At 46.1% G+C, this 24,097-nt stretch overlaps 1 protein-coding gene across 1 annotated transcript; it reads left to right on the plus strand.

Annotated features, from left to right (window-relative positions):
- The first annotated feature begins 2,669 nt into the window (after positions 1-2,669).
- On the plus strand, positions 2,670-23,446 carry ULK3 (unc-51 like kinase 3). Its single transcript, XM_015822540.1, has 16 exons — positions 2,670-2,771; positions 4,146-4,286; positions 4,620-4,740; positions 5,044-5,148; positions 5,433-5,576; positions 6,808-6,890; positions 7,188-7,343; positions 8,075-8,180; positions 9,564-9,604; positions 10,820-10,922; positions 13,635-13,699; positions 15,338-15,416; positions 17,223-17,263; positions 20,367-20,414; positions 21,739-21,805; positions 22,982-23,446. Exons 1-16 carry the CDS (start codon positions 2,670-2,672, stop codon positions 22,996-22,998), a joined length of 1,419 nt encoding a protein of 472 aa, XP_015678026.1. The 3' UTR covers positions 22,999-23,446.
- The last annotated feature ends 651 nt before the right edge of the window (positions 23,447-24,097 follow it).

Raw genomic sequence — 24,097 nt, forward strand, 5'->3', positions numbered from 1 at the left:
TTTCTAATTTGGGTAATCCGGTGTTGATTTTACTCAATGCTGTCCTATCTGGTTTGGTCTCTCTGCCTTCCTCGCCCAGCTTCAATACAACTGCCAAACAGTTCTTCAAAAAGAGCATGTTAGCAAAAGCCCCTAGTTCTCCCCCCAAAAATAAATTGGCCTATGGAAACATCTCCTCTGATTTTTTATCAGATTTTTCAGTTGCCGGCACCTCTGATTTCAAAATAATAGTTTGGAGAGAGAGACCATGGTTTTAGCCAAGGCTTATTTGGGGCAGAATGGATGGCAGGCCATTCTTAACGTCCAAAATCTTACTGTCTTGTTATTCAACCCCAGCGATGATTGACAGCTGTTAAAAACATTCGGTGTCTCCTCAAAGGCCTGTTTTGAGTCCTCTGCGAACGAATCAGTGTAAAAGGAAAACCTCAGTTTCCCCCATCTGATAGGCTTGATCGATTGCTCAAGTAGAAATTGGGGATCTAGGTCTCAAAAAACACTAAATACTCTTTGGTTACTTCCGTCGACCTAATTTAAGCGATCTAAGATGCACACCAGAGGCTTAGAAGGAGCTTTGAATAGATCTGATGAAGGGGGAAATGTTCAGAGAACTAAGATGAGGCTGCAGTCTCGCTAAACAATTTTTTCCCCTCGCTTTTTACTCATTTAGGTAAACCTGGTGTCTCTTTCTCCCCTCCCCCAAAATACATAAGATGTTTTGGGGGGTTCCCCCCCCAATAGATGTTTCCAAACCTTTGTGAGGTTGGATGTATCCCAGGGAAGTATCTCTTGGTTTCTGTCTCTCTTTTTTATTTTATTATTCTTTGAAGATATGTAATGATGGCAGAAATGAGATTTTTTTTAAAAAAAGAAAAAAAAAAGAATCTTCCCCTCTAGGATGTATTTTCCGCCTCTATTTTTTTTTTTTGTCCCTGTAAAAAAAATGTATATGTCAAACTTTTGTTTGTTATTAAATGCAGAATAAAAATATCAAGAATTAGTAGAAACGTCTCGGGTTTTTTTTTGTTTGTTTGTAATTGTGCGTTTCTTTGACTGGCATTAAGCTCCGGGAGCACCTGCGTTTCTTTTATTGCCTTGTCGCCTTGTGATATTCTGTTCCTGAAGATCTTGAGGGAACGATGCAAACTCATTTCTGAAGGCAGCTCCCAAGGATGGGTTAGCTTCAAGAGACCATTTTCAAGTACCCGGTGACAGACTGAGTCTCGGTGGCTTGTTTGCACACCCTCCAATTTTATGACTTTGTAACACAACACCAGTTTTCCCAGTTGCAACGTAGGCTGAGCGCCAAAGAATTGAGGCCTTTGAACTCTGGTGCTGGAGAAGATTCCTGCAAGTCCCCTGGACTGCAAGGCGATCAAACCGGTCAGTCCTAGAGATCAACCCCGACTGCTCTTTAGAAGGCCGGATCCTGCAGTTGAAACTCAAATACTTTGGCCATCTAATGAGAAGGAAGGACTCACTGGAGAAGAGCCTGATGCTGGGAAAGATGGAGGGCAAGAGAAGAAGGGGACGACAGAGAATGAGGTGGCTGGATGGAGTCACTGAAGCAGGAGGCGTGAACTTAAATGGACTCCAGAAGATGGTAGAGGACAGGAAGACCTGGAGGAACGTTGTCCATGGGGTCGCAATGGATCAGACGCGACTTCACAACTAACAACAACAAGAAGAAGACAATACCAAGTCTCAAGGCAGAGACCGTATCTAATAGTCCCTCTTCCTATTTTCCCCACTACAAAAACCCTGAATTTGGGGGGGGGGTTGGGCAAAGAGAGGGACTGTTCCCAAGGTCACCATCCAACTTTCATGGCTAAAGCGGGACTAGAACTCACCGTCTCCTGGTGTTTGGCCCCTGGTCACCCAGCCACCTTTCATGCCTAAAGCGGGACTAGAACTCTCCGTCTCCTGGGGATTGGGCCAAGGTCACCCAGCCGTCTTTAATGCCTAAAGCGGGACTAGAACTCACTGTCTCCTGGTGATTGGCCCCTGGTCACCCAGCTGCCTTTCATACTTAAGGTGGGACTAGAACTCCCCGTCTCCTGGTGATTGGCCCAAGGTCACCCAGCCACCTTTCCACGCCTAAAGGGGAACTAGAACTCGCCATCTGCTTAGTAATCTGCTTAAAGTCACCTAGCTGCCTTTCATGCCTAAAGCGGGACTAGAACTCCCCGTCTCCTGGGGATTGGCCCCTGGTCACCCAGCCGCCTTTGCACGCCTAAAGCGGGACTAGACGAGCTCTCCGTCCGCTTAGTGATCTGCTCAAAGTCACCCAACCCCGCCGCCCTGCCGAAAGTGGAACTAGAACTCACCGCCTGCCTCTCCTGACGTCTAACCGGGTGCCTTCCCTCGCCTGGCGCAAAGCGGCTCAAACCGGCGCCGGGGGCTCCCTGCCCGTCTCTACCCCGGAGCAAGTCCCCCCCCCCCGGTCCTTCTCCTCCCTCCCCCACGCCGGGGAAGCCCGCTGCCAGCCGGCGGTTGCGCGCGGGGCGGCTGCGCTTCTCGGCGCCCGGCTGGCTCGGCTCTGCCCAGCAGGAAGCGGAGCGGGAGGAGCCTCGTCCGCCGCCGCCTCCTCCTCCTCCTCCTCCTCCTCCTGCGGGGGATTCGGAGAGGCCAGCCCGGCCCGGCCGCCTGGCTTCTGCCGGCGCTGCGCGGGGATGGCCGGGGCCGGCTGGGCGCCTCCGCAGCTGGAAGACTTCCTGCTGACCGAGCGGCTGGGCAGCGGCACCTACGCCACCGTCTTCAAAGCCTACCGGAAGGTAACGCGGGGCCGGGCCGGAGCCGCCTCTTGGTGGGGCTCCGAAGTGGAGCCTCCCCAGCGCCGGGAAGTCTACCTGGAAGGAGCTCAGCCCGCGCGCCGCTCCTGGCGCTCACTGGGTTGGGGGGCGCGCGCGCAAAGGGAGGGAAACTGGGGGTGGGTGGGATGATTGAGACCCCCCCCCACCTCCTTCCCTCTGGGGTTTCCTAAAGGTTGTGGTCTTGGGGTGGGGTGGGGGTCTCTTCCCACTTTGGAAAAATTAGGATGGACCCCCCCTTCCCCGCCCAAGAAAGAGAGTGTTCTGGGGCGCACGGATGATCTGTGGATCGGGCTGGAAATGAAAGTGGAAGCATGCCTGGAGTGGTGCAGGATGACCAAATGAGAGCAAGGAAAGACTGCTGCATTTTTCATGAAAGCCCCCCCCCCAAAAAAAACCCAACTCTATTATTTTGTTAGCACTTTAAAAATAAGGAGGAGCAGAGGGGCATCTATTGATTAAATGTATTTATGTATTCAGTTTTTATTCCAACCCATCTCCCCTACAAGTACCCAGAGTTTAAAAAAAAATAATGTTAAGCTAAAAAATATAAAATATCCAAGGTTAAAAACATATTTTAGAAAGCTAAAAAATATAAAATACCCTAATTTTAAAAAAAAAAAACCATTTAAAAAAGCTAAAAATTATAAAATACCCTAGGTTAAAAAATCATTTTAAAAAGCTTAAAAATATAAAATAACTAACGTTAAAAAAATGTTTAAAAAGCTTAAAAATATAAAATACCCAAAGTTAAAAAAACATTTTAAAAAAACCTAAAAATATAAAATACCCAGGGTTAAAAAAAAACATTTTAAAAGCTAAAAAATATAAAATACGTAAGGTTAATTTTTTTTTTAAAAAAAAAGCTAAAGATATAAAATAACCCAGGTTAAAAAAATGTTTAAAAAGCTAAAAAATATAAAATAGTCAAGGTTAAAAAAAACATTCTAAAAAGCTAAAAAATATAAAATACCCAAGGTTAAAAAAAAATTTAAAAGCTAAAAAATATAAAATACCCAAGGTTAATTTTTTTTTTAAAAAAAAGCTAAAAGATATAAAATAACCAAGGTTAAAAAATGTTTAAAAAGCTAAAAAATATAAAATACCCAAAGTTAAAAAAAAACATTTTAAAAAGCTTAAAAATATAAAATACCCAAGGTTAAAATATATATATATAAAGCTTAAAAATATAAAATACCCAAGGTTAAAAATATATATATATAAAGCTAAAAAATATAAAATACCTAAGGTTTAAAAAAGCATTTTAAAAAGCTAAAAAAATATAAAATAAAAACCTTACTAGAAAATTCCAAACTCTTTTCCTTTCTGCCTTCTTAGAAGAACTCCCGGGAAGTGGTGGCCATCAAATGCGTGAGTAAGAAGAATCTCAACAAGGCCTCTGTCGAAAACCTGCTGACCGAAATCGAAATCCTCAAAAACGTCCGGCACCCCCACATTGTGGAGTTAAAGGACTTCCAGGTGCAAATCAGAAGGGGGGGGGGCCTTTGGGCTGTGATTGAGTGCAGTTAGAAGTGTGAGGACTAGTCGTAAGTCCCTTTTTTCAGTGCCGTTGTAACTACTAGCTAAGGCTCTGCAGGCATTTCTTTGACCAAGCTAATTAGAGCACCACCTCCTAAGACTGACCGATGCAATTCTCAGCAATAACTCCCACTGGGACTAGGTATCACCCAAATTGCCTCCATAAGGACTAGAAACTTGGTGGGTGGGAGGAAAGAGGTTGGCTCAATGGGAATGGGAAAGTAGATGTGCTTTTGATAAACTGGATGGATTTCCCCACCCCCTCTCTTTTAGTGGGACAAGGAATACATCTACTTAATCATGGAATATTGTCCTGGAGGTGATCTGTCCCGTTTCATCCGTAGCCGGAGGATTCTTCCCGAAAAGGTGGCTTGTATATTTCTACAACAACTGGGTGAGGAATACGGAGAGAAACTTGTGGACTTCCAACTCCCAGAATTCCCCGTGGCTGGCTGGGGAATTCTGGGAGTTGAAGTCCACATGTCTTAAGGTGGGCAAAGTTGGATACTCCTGGTTTAGAGCAGTGTTTCTTTAAGAGGGTTGAACTTCAACTTGCTGGCTGGGGAATTCTGGGAGTTGAAGTCCACCCCTCTGAAAGTTGCGGACATTGAGAAACACTGGCTTAGGCATCTAGTCCTCAAGAATATGGACTGTTACGGAGTGCATTTCCTTTCTTTTTTTTTTTTATTCAAAGCAGCTTGTGCCTTGAAATTCCTTCACGATAAGAATATCTGCCATCTGGACCTCAAACCTCAAAATATCCTACTGAGTTCCTTGGAGAAATCTCATCTCAAGCTGGCAGGTATGGGAAGGAGCGAAACATCGGGCTACGGCTGTGCTCAATTTCTTATTAACATCCCTTAAAGTGGATTTTGCTCACAAGTAACAAAATTGGTAGGGTTTGACTTTACCGTGTCGGTCGTAAATGCGAGGAGCAGCTATAAAGCACTTTTTCGACAGTCCCCGAATGATTGGTAAATGAATGATCATACCTTGAGGTCCACACGTACATCGTGATTTCCCCGGGGATGCAGGGATGAATCCTGCTTTGAAGACTTTTAATCAATGCTCCCTCTTTCTCCCTAGATTTTGGATTTGCACAGCACATGTCCCCCAGGGACGAGAAGCACGTGCTGAGAGGTTCGCCTCTTTATATGGCGCCAGAAATGGTGTGCAATCGGCAATACGATGCCCGGGTAGACCTGTGGTCAGTGGGCGTCATCCTCTATGGTAAGATAAGATGATAAGATAAGAGGAGAGGAGAGGAGAGGAGAGGAGAGGATAATAGATAGGATGATAGGAGAGTATAGGTTGGGATGGGAAGAGAGGAGAGGAGAAGAGAGGAGAGGATAGATAAGATGATAAGGTAAGATAGATAAGATGGAATGGGAGGAGAGGAGAGGAAAGGATAGATAAGATGATAAGGTAAAATAGATGGGATGGGAGGAGAGGAGAGATAAGATGATAAGATAAGAGATAAGATAAGATGAGATAGATGGTAAGATAAGAGATGATAAGATAAGAGGAGATGAGATGAGAGGATAGGATAGATAAAATGATAAGGTAAGACAGATAAGATGGGATGGGATGGGATGGGAGAGGATAGATAAGTAGATGAGATGAGAGGGTAGATAAAATGATAAGATAAGATAGATAAGATAACCTTTATTGTCACTTTGTTCTGTGAACACACTGGCACACGTTAAAAATGAAACATATGTATATTAATAAGTCCATTAATCAGTGGAATAACTTGCCTCGCCTCCAGAAGTTGTGGATGTAGGAATTGGGTATGTCTAGTTTAATGAAAATAAGGACTAGGAGATGACACGATAGCAGTCTATCATGGGGGTCAACCTAGTCTCCAAAAGCCCCTGAAGGCAGGACAAGCAGCAACGGGTGGAAACTAATCAAGGAGAGAAGCAACCTGGAACTAAAGAGAAACTTCCTGACAGTGAGAACAATTAACCAGTGGAACAACCTGCCTCCAGAAGCGGTGAATGTTCCAACACTGGAAGTTTTTAAGAAGAGACTGGACAGCCATTTGTCTGAAATGGTATAGGGTTTCCTGCCTGAGCAGGGGGTCGGACTAGAAGACCTCCAAGGTCCCTTCCAACTCCTGTTATTTGTTAAGTTCATCTTCAATGACGGGAGTGTTGTGAATGCAGTCTTCCCACCATGGTCTTCATTTCATAATGGAATTGCAAGCTCAGCTAAAGATCGTAGAATGGTGAGCTTTTTGGTGCTGTCTGAACTTGGTGATTTTCTCGCAGATGTTTCATTACCAAACTAGGCAACGTCATCAGTTCTAGAAGGGAGTGGGGCTTGCAGAGTGGAGGAAAAGTGATTTGAAAGCAGTGATCGGGGCTTCGTTCCCTGCAGCTTCCGCAGGATTCTTTCAGGCGTCTCCACAAGACCTCCGATCCTTAACCAGGATACCTTTCTCCCCCCCCCCTTTTAGAGGCTCTCTTTGGCCGGCCGCCTTTCGCCTCCAAATCGTTTGCTGAGCTGGAGGAGAAGATCCGGAGCAGCCACCCTGTTGAGGTAACCCTGCAAGGCCGCAGGTGGGGATGACTTTGTCAGTTGTGGTTGTGATGTTTTACCGCAGGGGTTTGCAAGCTGCTTTTAATTCCCACCCCCTTCCTCCCTGCATTTTTTCTGAGAAGGGATCCACAGGGTCTCCCAGATTCTCAAAGGGACCCAAAGCACAACTTCCCATCCCCACCACTTCCTGGAACATCTCATCAGCTTCGCTACCCACGGAGTGATCGAAAATCCTCCTGGTCAGAAGTGGGGGTACCTTTAAGCCTTCACCTGATTTCTTCCACCTTTCCTTCCCAGCTTCCCAGCCGCCCCCGACTCTCCCCGGAGTGCCGGGATCTCCTGCAGCGTCTTCTGCAAAGGGACCCCCAGCAGCGGATCTCCTTCCAGGCCTTCTTTGCACACCCGTTTGTGGACATGGAGCACATGGCCAGCGCGGAAAGTCTGGGGAAAGCAGTGAGTAGTGGCAAAGGGTTGAGTATGGGGGTCTATGTGTTTGTGTGTGTAAGAATGAAGGGGAGGGGAGGGGAGGGGAGGGGAGGGAGGAAGGAAGGAAGGAAGGAAAAGAAAGGAAAAGAAGGAAGGAAGGAAAAAAGGGGAAGGAAGGAAGGGAAAGGGGGAGGGAGGGAAAGAAGGAAAAAAGAGAAGGAAGGAAGAGGGAGGGAAGGAAGGAAGGAAAGAAAAGAGAAAGGGAAGAAAGGAAGGAAAGAGAAAGGGAGGAATGAAGGAAAGAGAAAGGGAAAGAAGGAAAAGAGAAAGGAAGGAAGAAAAGAAAGGAAAGAGAAAGGGAAGGAAAGAAGGGGAGAGGTGTAGTTCAGCATTGGCAGATGACTTACTATTACAGCAGAATCTAGGTGGGTCTCTATTTACTAGCCCCACCTAGATAGATCAGACCAGGAAATCCACTCCATAGAAAAGCTAAAACTACTTTTGTTGAGAGTGGCTCTAATCACAAACTCTTGCAAGTCTGATTATAAATCCATAAATATAAAAACCAGTTCCTCCTCTTCCTCACAGTTCAGTGGATTTGGGAGGTCTCTCTCTGAGCCACCTCCAGATGTTATCTGGCTGGGACATTCTGGGAGTTGAAGTCCACAGATCTTAAAGCTGCCAAGGTTGGACACCCCTGTTTTAGAGGATGGACCCCCTTGGCCCACAATCTCTTCTCTTACGTTGCTTCTTTACAGACCAAGCTTGTCACGGAGGCGGTCAAGAAGGACCAAGAAGGTGACATGACCACCGCCCTTTCGCTCTACTCCAAAGCTCTGGAGTACTTTGTCCCTGCCTTACGATGTGAGTAGCCCAGTTGCTCTTTGCTTTCCCCTTCCTTCTTTCCTCTAGAGTAAGTCAACCCACTCTGAGTAAAAACAAAGTGCTCCGGAGGGCAGGACAAGAAATAACAGGTGGAAGCTTATGAAAAAAAACATCCAACCTATAACTAAGGAGAAATTTCCTAACAATGAGAACAATTAATCAGTGGAACAGCTTGCCTCCAGAAGTTGTGGGTGCTCCATCACCGGAGGGTTTAAAGATCAGATTGGACAACCATTTGACTGGGATGGTATAGGACAGTGATGGCGAACCTTTTAGAGGCCGAGTGCCCAAGCTGCAGCCCAAAACCCACTTATGTATCGTCGGGTGCCGGATGGGCGTGGCCCATTAGGTGGGTGTGGCCCATTGGGTGGGCGTGGCTGCAGTGGTAATAGCAGACTGGGTGGGACTAAAAAGTTCAATCAATCAATTCCAACTTTGCGAGATCTTTTTTTTCGTGAGAAGTTGAAATTGACTGATTGATTGAACCTTTTTTTTTTTTTGCACACAGCGGCGGAGGCCTAAAGCGAAAAGGTTTTATAAAACCCAGCTGAAGGCCTAGGACTGGGGCGACAGCCTGCGTGCCCACAGAGAGGGCTCTGCGTGCCACCTGTGGCACGCGTGCCATAGGTTCGCCACCACGGGTATAGGATTTCCTGCCTTGGGCAGAGAATTGGACTAGAAGACCTTTTAAGGTCCCTTCCAGCTCTGATTCTATGTAGACCTGCATTTGAGTCTGGGGGAATCAATTTATTTTCACTTGGGACCAGCCTCTTCCCGACTTCGTTCATTTCTTGCTGCCCAAACATATTCTCCCAAGATTTTCTCCGCCTCCGCCTGATTTTCATTTTCCTAGAATCCACTTCTTTGCTTGTTTCTACACTAGCTGGCAAAAATCACCCTTAAAAGGGGCTTGCCAAGCCACCAACAGGTAGTCCCTGACTTATGAGCTACTGGGAGCTACTTACGAACGAGATTCAAAGTCCTGCCAGTCACATGCACCCCTGGGAGTCACATGACCAAACTTCAGGTGCTTCACAACCAGGCCACATATATGTCCATTTTGCAGCATCCTAGGGTCATGTGACTGTGTTTTCCCAAAAAGGGACGTCCAGTTTTCAGCAAACCACCTCCATAGCAAACCCTTGGCTCGCTTAACGACTGCCGCGTGTCCTTAACGAGCACTGCAAAAACAGGTTGTAAAATGAGGTCTTTTGCATGACCGTCCCGTTTTGCGACCGTCACGATTGGCAGGCTCCATTACGGTTGCCAGTATTCAAATTATGGTAGACTCCCTTGGGTTTGCCCCTCGGTGTAATACGCAGCCTGCCTTGCCCACTTCTTCATCTCCCTTATTGTCTTCAGATGAACAAGACGCCCAGCGGAAGGAAGCGATCCGATCCAAGGTTAGTCGAACGTCCAGGTTCCAACTGACCCGATGGCTAAATTTTCAAGCAAACTTTTGGGGTAGGTGAAAGTGCTCCTTTGCAAGCAGGATTAGGCCAGGATTTCTGCCTTAGGCAAGGAAGATAGGTGGGACCCACCAGCATTTTTTCCCAGTCGGTCTCCTCTTGGGAAGCCGTGTCTAAAAAGCAGTTAGCCTTGAAAGTGAGCTGAGGAATAGGGTCAGCAAAATAAATTTTACTGCTAGGCAAACTCCTAATAAATATAAGCTAGTTTGCTGTACTGATAGGCACACCAATATTCGGTTTTGGGGAAATGGGTATTCTGTCTTACTGATAAAGGAGCCCCAGTCGTCAAAAAATACAGCAAACACATTTATTCAGGCAAACACATTTAGTCGGAATTAAATCCAGCTGGGAATAACTTGGCGCAACAGTTTTCCCTAATTCCTCTTCAGCTTTTAGCAATGCCAAAATCCAGGTTTCTCAATCTTAGCAACTTTAAGACAGGTGGACTTCAACTCCCAGAATTCCCCAGCCAGCCAGCCAGCCAAGCTGGGGCTGGGACTGGGAGGGACCTTGGAGGTCTTCAATCAATCTGTTTATTACAGCCATAAGGCCAGACATATAACAGCAGTAACAATTTTACTTCCATATTTACAGAATATAAATAGTCCAGGGGTCTCCAACCTTGGTCACTTTAAAACAGGTGGACTTCAATTCCCACAATTCCTCATGGCTGGCTGGAGAGTGTTGGAAGTTGAAGTCCACCTATCTTAAACGCCTCCACAGTTAAGAAACACAGGATCCCACTGCAGTTTACCAATATGTAAATCTCAGAAGCAGCCTATTTATTAGCAGTATTTTACCTCAAGAGCCCTTTGGCTGTGCTGAGCCCCAGTTTATTTCTTTATTTCAAGAAGCAAAACGGGCAGAGGCGTAGTGTGGGGGGTGCAGGGGGGGCCGGCCGCACCGGGCGCAACATCTGGGGGGGCGTGCTCGCACTCGCAGCTCTCTGCCCCTGCCTGTGCGAATCCGATCCGAGCCGCCGGGTCGCCGCCCACTGTGGAGGGGGGGGGCGCAAATTACTTGCCTTGCCCCGGGTGCTGACAACCCACGCTACGCCACTGAAAACGGGCACCATTAATTTGCAAGGCGCCTACTTTGGTGCAAAGCATTAAAAGCTCTCTTCTGTTTCCTGTTTCCCCTCTTGACCAGGTGAGCGATTATATCTCACGTGCCGAGCAGCTCAAGGTGCTGGTAGCATCGGACAACAAAGCCCTTTTGCAAAAAGGCTGCCCTGGACGGGACATTTTAAAAGGTAAATTTCTAAGGGAGAGAAGCTGAAGAAGGGAGTACCTTGCTTGAAATAGTGTCTTGTTGATAAGGCATAAGTCAGGGTCTCCAACTTTGGCCACTTTTAAGACTTGTGGACTTCAACTCCCAGAATTCCCCAGCCAGCCATGAGGAATTCTGGGAGTTGAAGTCCACCTGTCTTAAAGTGGCCAAGGTTGGACTAGACCAGGGCTTTTCAACCAGTGGTACAGGTACCACCTGTGATACATTGGCACCTGGCAGGTGGTACGCGACCATCCTAGAAAAGTGGTAGCGGGGGAGGGGAATGACCTGAACCGGTGGCAGCACCGCACAAGCCTGAGCGAGAGACAGCTGGAGCTCCAGGGCTGTCAGGGCTCAGCGGAAGCGCCAGGATCAGTGCCAGGCTCCAGCTGGAGCTCGGCGCTGATCCTGGTGCTTCTGCTGAGCCCAGAAGACGCGCCGATCAGCTGCAATGTTGCAGCATCTCCAGGGTCTTGTGATTTACATTCAGATGCTTGGCAACTGATTCATATTTATGACGGTCACAGTGTCCCAGGGTCATGTGAAGCGACCAACACCTGCTGCAACCACCCAGCAGACGGGGGGAATAAAACCAAACACCCCCCCCACCCCACCCCCGCTGCCAATCCTCAACAGAAATGCTCACAACAATGAAAACTTCAGACAGGAGGAAGAGCGCCACCAGGTGGGCAGGCAGGTGTCTTGCTCGGCTGTGCCTTGGGGGGCACTTTTTTCAGTGCCATTGTAACTTCAAACAGTCACTAAGCGAACGGTTGTAAGTCGAGGACTACCTGTACTTTATCACTTTTTTTCCTTTTGGGGGGGTCATCAGGTTTTTGACACCTTGCTAGGCGACTGATGGTACTCGGATGTTGCCATATCCTAAAAGTGGCACAATGGGTGAAAAGGTTGAAAAGCCCTGGACTAGAAGACCTGTAAGGGTCCCTTCCAGCGCCATGATTCTATGATAAACAAGGATCTGCTGCAAAATGATGCCGGGTGCCAATCCTGCAGGAGTGTTGTGAGCCACCAGAGGGCGCTGCTCCACAGCCTCCCTTTCTCCAAAATCGAGATATTTTCCCCCTGAGCTGTATTTACTATTTTAGGACAGAGCTGGCAAAAGGGAGAGCATGGTGTGTTTGCCTGCGTTGCTGTAGGTTTCCAAGACAGGCATTCGGTTTCGGGGGGAGGGGGGTGTTGTGGTTGCCCAAGATTTTTTTCTTTGGCAAAAAAGGATGTACAATCAAGCTCGTTGCTTGTTTAACGACCACCTTGTTTTAGCAATAGAAATTCTGGCCCTAGCTACAGTGATAAGTCGACAATTACCTGCATACGAAAACCTGCCCCTCTGTCAACTGTCCGACAAGCACAGCGGTTCCCAACCTTTTCTATACCCCCCGCCCCTAGAACACTTCTGATATATTCTCGCACCCCTTACCAAAGTTCGAGATAACGACAACGAATTATACATACAGGCTATAATTTTGAATAGCCAAGTTTTCGCACCTCCTAGAATATCGTCTCGCACCCCCGATTGGGAACCCCTGGACTAGTGAAACCCCAAAAAGGAATCTTCAAGGCTTTTGAATGCCATAAAATATAAGCTAATGATGATGATGATGATGATGTTGATGATGATGATGATAATGATGATGATGATAATCTATATAAATAAAAATGTAAATGTTCGTTTGTTCAAAATCTTAAATCTCCGAAAGTTCTTCACCGATTGCTTTGAAATTTTGACACAACGTTGCATTCGAATACGCACGTGTTTTTATATACCTACTATTATATAGATGTCACACCTGTGACAGGTAAAAACATTTAACCTGTCTGAGCCACAGCAACGTGTGGCCGGGTACAGCTAGTAATAATAATAATAATAATAGTAATAATAATAATAATAATAATAATAATAATAATAAAGTTGGAAGGGACCTTGGAGGTCATCTAGTCCAACCCCCTGCTCAGGCAGGAAACCCTATACCCTTTCAGACAAATGTCTGTCCAGTCTCTTCTTAAAAACTTCCAGTGTTGGAGCATTCACCGCTTCTGGAGGCAGGTTGTTCCACTGGTTAATTGTTCTCACTGTCAGGAAGTTTCTCCTTAGTTCTAGGTTGCTTCTCTCCTCGATTAGTTTCCATCCGTTGCTTCTTGTCCTGCCTTCAGGCGCTTTGGAGAATAGCTTGACTCCCTCTTCTTTGGGGCAGCCCCTGAGATATTGGAAGACTGCTACCATGTCCCCCCTCGTCCTTCTCTTCGTTAAACTAGACATACCCAATTCCAGCAGCCGTTCCTTATAGGTTTTAGCTTTATTGAATACACATCTCGGAACTGAAGAAGCAAAACCACCTCTGGTTTTCCCGTGTGAATAATTGCCTAGTTAAGCCATAGCTTCCCCTTACCCGCTCCCACCGGATGTTCACATTGTCCATTCATGGAACTTCGTTTTATTATGGGAAACGGTCCACTTCTCCTGCATTAGTGACCTTGGCATTCTTGCAGGCTCTCACTCTCTCTGAACAGCTTCTTGGGATACCCTTTGGTATCCCATTTCCTCCCCCTCCGCCTCCCCCCTGTTTCTATGGCAAGCTGATTAGCGGTAGAAGTTAGCAGGCATCCTAGCGATTCAACCTTGACACCCTGGGAACTTTATCTTAGCTGCAAACCATTTTTTCCTCTCTTGTTCCAGAGATGTCCAAGAACAAACCCCGACTGTATGCTGCTCTGGAGGTCGCATCTGCCGCTGTGGCGAAGGTCAGCTGCTGGGGAGGGGGGAACAGAGAGGGTTGCCGTGGTTGAACCGGGGAGCACGCAGGGACTCTGCAGTCCCAAACAAGCAGGGTGGGTGACTTCTGGGAGATTGTGGAAGGCTGCGGGAGATTTAACAGGATGACAGAGCTGGAAGGGACCTTGGAGGTCTTCTAGTCCAACCCCCTGCTCAAGCAGGAAACCTCATCTCATTTCACAGAAGTGGCTGTCCAGTCTCTTCTTAAAAACCTCCAATGATAGGGCGAGTGGGGCAGGCAGGCGGGCAGGAAGAAAGGAAGGGAAAAAAAGGAAGAGAGAGAGAGAAAGAAAAAGAGAAAGAAGGAAAAGAGAGCGAGAGAGAAAGAAAGAAAGAAAAAAGGAAAGGAAGGAAAAAGAGCAAGAGAGAGAGAAAAAGGAAAAAAGGAAGGAAAAGAAAGAAAAAGAGAAGGAAAAAAGAGCAAGAGAGAGAAAGAAAGAAAAAGAAAAAGAAAGGAAGGAAAAGAGAAAAAGAAAGGAAAAAAGAGCAAGAGAGAAAGAAAGAAAAAAGGAAAGGAAGGAAAAGAAAGAAAAAGAAAGGAAAAAAGAGCAAGAGAAAGAAAGAAAGAAAAAAGGAAAGGAAGGAAAAGAAAAAGAAAGGAAAAAAGCAAGAGAGAAAGAAAAAAAGGAAAGGAAGGAAAAGAAAGAAAAAGAAAGGAAAAAAGAGCAAGAGAGAAAAAGAAAAAGGAAAAGAAAGGAAAGAGAAAAAGAAAAAGAAAGAAAGAAAGAAAGAAAGAAAGAAAGAAAGAAAGAAAGAAAGAAAAAGAAAAGATGACAGAGTTGGACGGGATCTCAGAGGTCTTCTAGTTCAACCCCCTGCTCAGGCAGAAGACCCTCTACCATTTCAGATAAATGGCCGTCCAGTCTCTTCTTAAAAACCTCCAGCCACAGCCCCCCCACAACCTCTAGAGCCAAGCCCTCCCATTGATTCATTGTGTTCATTGTCAGGAAGTTTCTCCTTCCTTCTAGTTTCCATCTGTTAACTTCTTATCCTGCCTTCGGGTGTTTTGGAGAATAACCCTAACCCTTCAGCTCCTTGAACAGTCCCAAAAGGCAAAATAAGGACCAAATATTGTAAGGGCTCCGAAGGGTGTGCTAAACCACACTTGGGATGGAAGAGTTCAGTGGGACTTCTTTTTAAACTCTCAATCCTGTCCAGCCAAGTCTGTGCAACACACACACACACACACACACACACAAACACACGTACACACAGAGCCTGCTTGCCTTTGCAGTTCGCTCGAGTGCCAGTATGTTCAATTGCATTCAAAAATGAATGGATGAATCAGCGCTCTCCCCATGAACTCAGCATTCAGTGCGTAAAGAGATCCGATCTTTTCTGCTTCCTAAAATCGCCTGGCTTTAATTTTATCCCCATATTTTTGCCGGGGGGGGGGGGGAAGAGGTGAGGAAGGAAGGAAGAAAACTCTTTATTTCTCCATACCTTTCTCCCCGTGCGGGTCATTGTGTGGCCTCTACTTTGATTAAAAGTGGAGAGGGGGTGTGTGTGTTAATTCATATACAGCTGGGAGAGAATATTTGTAGCCCGGTGTTGAAGAAGTCCTTTCATGTCCAGCAGGGATTCAGCTTGTTATCTCTCGTCCCCAGGAAGAAGAAGGGAAGGAGGACAGCGAAACGCTGGAGCTGTATCAGCAGAGCTTGGGCGAATTGCTTCTGATGCTGGCTGGTGAGTGAAAAGCTCGCTGGGTGATGCCAGGAAGAGGCTGGAGGACAGGAGAAAAGGGTCAAAGGTGACCAGCTGTCCCTTCAGCTACACATAGCTTAGCGGTGAGGTCAGACTTGATCTTAATGCATAGGACTATCATTTCAGACCAATGGCTGTTTGTCTGAAATGGTTTAGGGCAGGGGTCTCCAAACCCCGGTCCGTGGACCGGTACCGGGCCACGGCATGCCAGCAACCGGTCCGCAGAAACAAGCAAAGCCCCATCCGTGGGATGCAGGCAGCACACAAAACCACACACCCTCCAGTCCGTGGAAAAACCTCTCTCCACAGAACCGGTCCCTGGTGCCCAAAAGGTTGGGGACCTTTGGTCCAGGGTTTCCTGCCTGAGCAGGGGGTTGGACTAGAAGACCTCCCAGGTCCCTTCCAACTCTGTCATTTTGTTAATTCATCAGCGGAATGGCTGATACAAGGAACGGTTGCAGGAATTGGGTATGTCTAGTTTAATGAAGAGAAGGACGAGGGGGGACAGGATAGCAGTCTTCCAATATATCTGAGGGGCTGCCCCAAAGAAGAGGGAGTCAAGCTATTCTCCAAAGCACCTGAAGGCAGGACAAGAAGCAACGGATGGAGAAAATAACCAAAGCGAGAAGCAACCTAGAACTAAGGAGAAACTTCCTGACAGTGAGAACAATTAACCAGTGGAACAACCTGCCTCCAGAAGTTGTGAATGCTCCAACACTGGAGGTTTTAAAGAAGAGACTGGACAGCCATTTGTCATATAATATACGTGGGTATATGCATAATTCTGTATTTACTTATTTATTTTTGTCATATTTATGTAGTGTGTATCGGAGGTGGTGATCTTTTGAGAACTGTATGCAACGAAATTTCATTTTCATGTATGCCGATTAGTGTACATTCAAAGTGACCATAAAGTTGTTATTCTATTCTGAAATGGTCTAGGGTTTCCTGCCTGAGCAGGGGGTTGGACTAGAAGACCTCCAAGGTCCTTTCCAACTTTACTATTATTATTATTATTATTATTATTATTATTATTATTATTATTATTATTATTATTATTATTATTATTATTATTATTATTATTATTATTATTATTATTATTATTAATTATCTCTTCTTAAAAGCCTCCAGTGATGAAGCACCCACAACTTCCGAAGGCAACTTCTGTTCCACTGGTTATTTGTCCTCACTGTTAGGAAGTTTCTCCTTAATTCCAGGTTTGCTTCTCTCCTTGATAAGTTTCCATCCGTTGCTTCCTGTCCTGCCTTTGGGGCTTTGGAGAAGAGGTTGATCCCCCTCCCCTTTGTGGCAGCCCCTTAGATTTCTGTATCTGGATCTTTGGAAGAACTTTGGGCTGCCTCCATACTTTGCAACTGAGCAATGCATGGCATCCTCGGTTTAGATTCAGCGTATCGCAAAGCTGGTTATCGTGGTTAGTACACCGTGCTTCATGACTTAGCAGGTGGTGAGGACCCAGCCCGCTCTGGCTTAATCAAACCCCCATGCTTAAAACAAACAAAGGCTTCCTGCAACGTGTGAACTTGAGTAGACATTGCTGAACTCTTAGTCAGTTTTTTCAGTGTTGTTGTAACTTTAAGCGGTTGTTAAACAAACGGTTGTAAGTCTAGAACGGCCTGTAAGTCGTATTTTATCTTTTGAATCCAGATTTCTGCCCAGCCCTATAATGTTGCTATAACTGTTGGGCTTATAAGCTAATTCACTGCATTATTTTTTTTAGTTCTTAAGCAATCAAATACTCTTTATTCTCTTTTTTCCCCCTAAATTCAGCGGAACCTGCAGGAAGAAGACGAGAATTGCTACATGCTGAGGTACGTTATGGCTGTCTCTCCAGAGTGGAACCTGGGCCCCAGAGAACAGGAAGGGCTGTTGCCTCCAAGGGATCACTTCTGAATCAGGAAAACCACACTTCAAGAGCACAAACCTGGCTTTTGATATTGTTGGTTGAACGGGTGCATCAAACGTCTGAATGCGCACCATAGAATGAAGAAAACCTTGCATGGAGCAAAGTTGCTTTTGTCAAAAGACCGCTGGGTTTTCTTGTTTGTTTTTTTTTCTTTGAAAAGATTTTACTTCTCATCCAAGAAGCTTCTTCGGTTCTAATTAACTGGTGAGGAATGGAAGGAGCTGAAGGGAGGATTGTGGGCGATGGATGGAAACTCATCAAGGAGAGAAGCAACCTAGAACTAAGGAGGAATTTCCCAACAGTGAGAGCAATTAAGCAGTGGAACAGCTTGCCTCCAGACATTGTGGGTGTTTTTAAGAAGAGATTGGACAACCATTTGCCTGACATGGTATAGAGTTTCCTGCCTGAGCAAGGGGTTGGACTAGAAGACCTCTAAGGGTCCCTTCTGACTCTGTTATTCTGTTATTTTGTTATTCTGTTATTCCTACCACCCGGGAGCAGAAGATCAGAGTAGAAGTCCTTCAAGATTCCTCCCAACTCTTAGGATTCCCTATATGTGCTTTTAGATTAAAAAGACAATTTAATTTCACCTTTCTATACCCAGATGCTCTAAAGACAATGTTTCTCAATTCTGTTATTCTGATTTATATTCTTTCCAGTCAGCAGGTCGTTAGTGCTCTGAGAATTGGTCATTCAAGTGCTAATGACAGCTGACTGCAAAGAATATAAATCCTTCCATTCCCTACCAGTTAGTTAGAACTGAAGAAGCTTCTTAGATGAGAAGCAAAATGTTTTCAGAATAAAAAACCAAGAAAGTCCAGTTGCCTTTTGGAAAAAGCACCTTTGGGGCAACCATGACCTGGATCAGGGGTAGTCAACCTTGGCTCTTTTATGACTCGTGGACTTCAACTCCCAGAATTCCTGAGCCAGCTGTGCTGGCTCAGGAATTCTGGGAGTTGAAGTCCATGAGTCATAAAAGAGCCAAGGTTGACTACTCCTGACCTGGATGATTGATACCATAGACACCATGTGTTATGTATGTGTTTAGTAGTGGAAGGGTCTCAAATCACTTCCACGCCAGGCCGATGGGCTTCGTGAGTGCTCTTTGGCTGTTGAGAGATGGACAGGGCTGTCTTGATGGACCCAGAGGTTGGTCCCACAAGGTTCTTCTGAACAGGAAATCCTGACTACTTACCTGCTGTTAAGTTCCTGGGAAGGACGACAGGGTTAAGAGTTTTCCTAAACGTGAGGTAATTTTTCCTTTAACGTTTTGCACTCGAATACAAACAGAACCGTCTAGGTCTGCGACTACCGGGCTCGTCTTATAGACTTTCTTGTCTAGTTCCATCCTCTTCAACTCCCCCTTCCCCCCGGGGAGAGAGCTGCCTTCCGTTGACCTGCAAAGTAGGAGACGCCTCAAAACATTTGAGCAGAGATGATTGTGAGAATAGGTGTGGTGGTATACGGATGACTTGCTAGAACTCTAAGCCTAGGAAGAGCTTAGATGTAAAAAAGATGTTGAGACACTAGAAAGAGTGCAGAGAAGAGCAACAAAGATGATCAGGGGACTGGAGGCTAAAACATATAAGGAACCGCTGCTGGAATTGGGTATGTCTCATTTAATGAAGAGAAGGACGAGGGGGGACAGGATAGCAGTCTTCCAGTATCTCAGGGAGTGCCCCAAAGAAGAGGGAGTCAAGCTATTCTCCAAAGCGCCTGAACAAGATGCGAACAGGACAAGAAGCAACGGATGGAAATGAATCAAGGAGAGAAGCAACCTAGAACTAAGGAGAAACTTCCTGACAGTTAGAACAATTAACCAGTGGAACAACCTGCCTCCAGAAGCGGTGAATGCTCCAACACTGGAAGTTTATAAGAAGAGACTGGACAGCCATTTGTCTGAAATGGTATAGGGCAGGGGTAGGCAACCTTGGCTCTTTTATGACTCGTGGACTTCAACTCCCAGAATTCCTGAGCCAGGTCCCTTCCACCTATTATTATTATTATTATTATTATTGTTGTTGTTGTTGTTGTTGTTGTTGTTGTTGTTGTTGTTGTTGTTGTTGTTGTTGTTATTGTTATTGTTATTATTGTTATTTTGTTGTTATTGTTATTATTGTTATTATTGTTATTGTCATCGTCATCATTATCATTATCATTATTAGAGTGTGGGAGGTTAAAAATGGGAAGGCCTGAACTCAGCTCCTAAGTAAATTCTCCTGCCTAAGGAATTTCTCCATCATGGTGGAATCCCCCCCCTTGAGGTTAAATCCCTTGCCTCAGTTTGCATTCTGGGAAATGGCCCTTGCGCCTCCCTTTGGCTTCTGGATTCAAATCCTGGCTCTCTCCCGTGCTTGGCTAAGGTGCGCGGGTGAATGTTGGTGCCCAAATGGGAGGGCAGGACGTCGGAGGTTGCTCCGTTGCCTTTGTGGCTTATTTCTGGGGATATCCAGAATTCCGTCTGCTCTGCCAGGAGGAGCTTTCCGTGGGGCTGGCCGAGCTCTCATGATGGCGTTGAGGACGAGGGGAGGCCCCAAGAGGGCAGACTGTAGCTGCCAGGAGTCTTAGGAAGAAACGCCTGGATCTCTTTTCCTTATAGATCAAGGAATCCCAGTGGGAAGCCGAGTCCATCGGAAATGAGGGCCTTTCGGATTCTGTAAGAAACTGTAAGTCTGGTCCCTTCCCTTCCTTCCTTCCTTCCCTCCCTCCCTCCCTCCCTCCCACCCATCCATCTTTCTTCCTCTCTCACTGTGTCCCTTTCTCCTTCCTTCCCCTTTTCTGTTTCTTCCTTTCTGTTCCTTCCTCCCTCCCTCCCTCCCTACTTCCCTTTTCCTTTTCTCTTTTTTCTTTTTCTTTCTTTCTTTCCTTTCTTCCTCCCTCCCTNTGTCCTTTAGGACTGATGAATGGACGACAATTCAAGGACCCTTCCTGCTGTCCCAATTCTCAAAAGGATTTGCACTCCATTAAAAAGGAAATTGCAAAACGTGAGCTTATGTTTGTCTTGGCAGATCCAGACGCTGATGGCCCGAGCAGAATATCTGAAAGAACAGATCAAGGTAGGAGAAGTTGAGGGGGAAGGGGGGAGAGAGAGCTGCCTTCCGTTGACCTGCAAAGTAGGAGACGCCTCAAAACATTTGAGCAGAGGTGATTGTGAGAATAGGTGTGGTGGTATACGGATGACTTGCTAGAACTCTAAGCCTAGGAAGAGCTTAGATGTAAAAAAGATGTTGAGACACTAGAAAGAGTGCAGAGAAGAGCAACAAAGATGATCAGGGGACTGGAGGCTAAAACATATAAGGAACCGCTGCTGGAATTGGGGATGTCTCGTTTAATGAAGAGAAGGACGAGGGGGGACAGGATAGCAGTCTTTGGGGCACTCTCAGGGAGTGCCCCAAAGAAGAGGGAGTCAAGCTATTCTCCAAAGCGCCTGAACAAGACGCGAACAGGACAAGAAGCAACGGATGGAAACTAATCAAGGAGAGAAGCAACCTAGAACTAAGGAGAAACTTCCTGATAGTGAGAACAATTAACCAGTGGAACAACCTGCCTCCAGAAGCGGTGAATGCTCCAACACTGGAAGTTTATAAGAAGAGACTGGACAGCCATTTGTCTGAAATGGTATAGGGCAGGGGTAGGCAACCTTGGCTCTTTTATGACTCGTGGACTTCAACTCCCAGAATTCCTGAGCCAGCTGTGTTGGCTCAGGAATTCTGGGAGTTGAAGTCCACGAGTCATAAAAGAGCCAAGGTTGCCTACCCCTGGTATAGGGTCTCCTGCCTGAGCAGGGGATTGGACTAAGGTCCCTTCCACCTATTATTATTATTATTGTTATTGTTATTGTTGTTTTGTTGTTGTTATTATTGTTATTGTTATTTTATTGTTATTGTTATTATTGTTATTGTTATTATTGTTATTGTCATTGTCATCATTATCATTATTAGAGTGTGGGAGGTTAAAAATGGGAAGGCCTGAACTCAGCTCCTAAGTAAATTCTCCTGCCTAAGGAATTTCTCCATCATGGTGGAATGCCCTCCCCCCTTGAGGTTAAATCCCTTGCCTCAGTTTGCATTCTGGGAAATGGCCCTTGCGCCTCCCTTTGGCTTCTGGATTCAAATCCTGGCTCTCTCCCGTGCTTGGCTAAGGGTGCACGGGTGAATGTTGGTGCCCAAATGGGAGGGCAGGACGTCGGAGGTTGCTCCGTTGCCTTTGTGGCTTATTTCTGGGGATATCCAGAATTCCGTCTGCTCTGCCAGGAGGAGCTTTCCGTGGGGCTGGCCGAGCTCTCCTGATGGCGCTGAGGACGAGGGGAGGCCCCAGGAGGGCAGATTTGGAGCTGCCAGGAGTCTTAGGAAGAAACGCCTGGATCTCTTTTCCTTATAGATCAAGGAATCCCAGTGGGAAGCTGAGTCCATCGGAAATGAGGGCCTTTCGGATTCTGTAAGAAACTGTAAGTCTGGTCCCTTCCCTTCCTTCCTTCCTTCCTTCCTTCCTTCCCTCCCTCCCTCCCACCCATCTTTCTTCCTCTCTCACTGTGTCCCTTTCTCCTTCCTTCCCCTTTTCTGTTTCTTCCTTTCTGTTCCTTCCTCCCTCCCTCCCTACTTCCCTTTTCCTTTTCTCTTTTTTCTTTTTCTTTCTTTCTTTCCTTTCTTCCTCCCTCCCTTCCTCCCTTTCTTTCTTCCTTCCTTCCTTCCTCCCTCCCATCTTTCTTTCTCTCTCACTGTCTCGCTTTCTCCTTCCTTCCCCTTTTACTTTATGTTTTTTTTTCCTTTCTGTCCCTCCCTCTCTCCTTTCCTTCCCTTTTCCCTCCCTCCCTTTCTTTCTTTCTTTCTTTCTTTCCTTTTTCCCTCCCTTCCTCCCTTTCTTTCTTCCTTTCTTCCTCCCTCCCTCCCTCTCTCCCTCCCTTCTTTCTTTCTCACTGTCTCGCTTTCTCCTTCCTTCCCCTTTTCCTTTCTGTTTCTTTTTCCTTTCTGTCCCTCCCTCTCCCCTTCAGTTTTCCCTCCCTCTCTTTCTTTCTTTCTTTCTTTCTTTCTTTCTTTCTTTCTTTCTTTCTTTCTTTCTTTCTTTCTTTCTTTCTTTCTTTCTTTACTTTCCTTCCTTCCTTCCTTCCTTCCATCTACCTACCTTCCACCCTACCATACCGTGCCCTACCCTGCATTGGATAAGTGTTGGTGTAGAGGAACCAGGCTGGCGTAGAAGTGAAGGCCCCAGGCTAGAAATGGGGAGATCCTGGCTTCTAGTCCCTCCTTAAGCACGAAGCCCCTGGGGGACTTTGGGCCAGTCCCTCTCTCTCTCTCTCTCTCTCTCTCTCTCGCTGCCTTAGAGCGAAGAAGGCAAACCACTTCCAAATAACCCTGCCAAGAAAACGTAGCGACTGAGCCAGGCTGTTGCCAGGAGAAAAAAAAATGATTTCAAGAGATCAATTTTGAGCCAGCTATTTAGAACGTCAGGTTTAAACTTTGCTAAAACTAATTTGAAAATAGCACTGTTGGGGGGTGGGGGGTTAATGATTTCATTTCAGGCTTAATCCAAATTGCTTTTTCTCTTTCTCTCTTCTACCTTTTTTTAAATGGATTCATTTCAGGCTTAATCTAAATTGCTTTCTTCCCTTTCTCCCCTTTTGCAGCATGTACTTTACAGTGACCCATTGCCAGGAGCCGGCCTGGGGGCTTTCCATACCTCAACCAGCCAGCCGTGGACAATCCGAATTTGCACCCCGTTGTTTTCATAACTGGGGCTAATTGTTGCTGACACAGAGCTGGGTCCTGCTGCGGATTCAGACGGGCGGAGCAAACGCTAGGGAACGTGAGGTTTTGTAGGCTGTCAAACCTGGCCTGGCGTGATTTATTTTCCCCGTTGGCAAAACTTGAATTTAAGTGACTAACCTTAGAGGCTATCAGGCATTTAGTGGGCAGGGAAATAAGCTCAGGGTACTTTTGTTGAAGGTACGTTGTGTACAGTAGTACACGATCCGGAACGAGGTGTTTACAAGTGGGTGATGCCAGGATGGTTCTCCTGTGTATTATCCTGATTGAGGAAAGATGGAGAATCTTATAGGGAAATGTCTTCATAAACTATTTTCTAACAGCTACGGGAGAGTCGGTGTTTATTCTGTTCTTTTATTTATCATTGGGGTGGGTGGGGGGAAACCCATATCACTGGTTTTGGAAAGTAATTCCATTTGAAATCTTGAATTCGTTTGGAAAGTGACCTGAAGGTTTGAACCAGTTCAGAAAATCTGTGTGATAGAAGGCAAACCATAGAATCCTAGGGCTGGAAGGGATCTTCTAAGGTCTAGTCTAGGGGTAGGCAACCTTGGCTCTTTTATGACTCATGGACTTCAACTCCCAGAATTCCTGAGTCAGCATAGCTGGGCTAGCTAGCTCTCTCCTGCCCTTCTGCTTCCTGCAGAGACGCAGCAAAGGGAGGAGCCCCGCCCAAAAAGCTTGTCAGCTTGTCGGAGAACACCATGAGTCCATTCTCTTTTATACACACGCACACACACAAACAAACAAACAGAGAGAGAAGCATGAAAGTGCAAGTGCCTCTCTCTGTCTCTGTCTCTCTCTGCAAATGGCAGAGGAGGCTGGGAGCCACAGGGGAAGGCTCAAAGAGCCGCATTCAGCTCCGGAGCCGCAGGTTGCCGACCTGTGGTCTAATCTAACCCTTTGCCCAAGGCAAGGAGACCTTATAATATCCTGGACAAATGGCTGTCCAATTTTTTTTTCTTGAAAACCTCCAG

The sequence above is a fragment of the Protobothrops mucrosquamatus genome, unplaced genomic scaffold (assembly GCF_001527695.2).
Source record: "Protobothrops mucrosquamatus isolate PMUCROS unplaced genomic scaffold, P.Mucros_1.0 scaffold1601, whole genome shotgun sequence".
In the NCBI taxonomy this organism is placed as follows: domain Eukaryota; kingdom Metazoa; phylum Chordata; class Lepidosauria; order Squamata; family Viperidae; genus Protobothrops; species Protobothrops mucrosquamatus.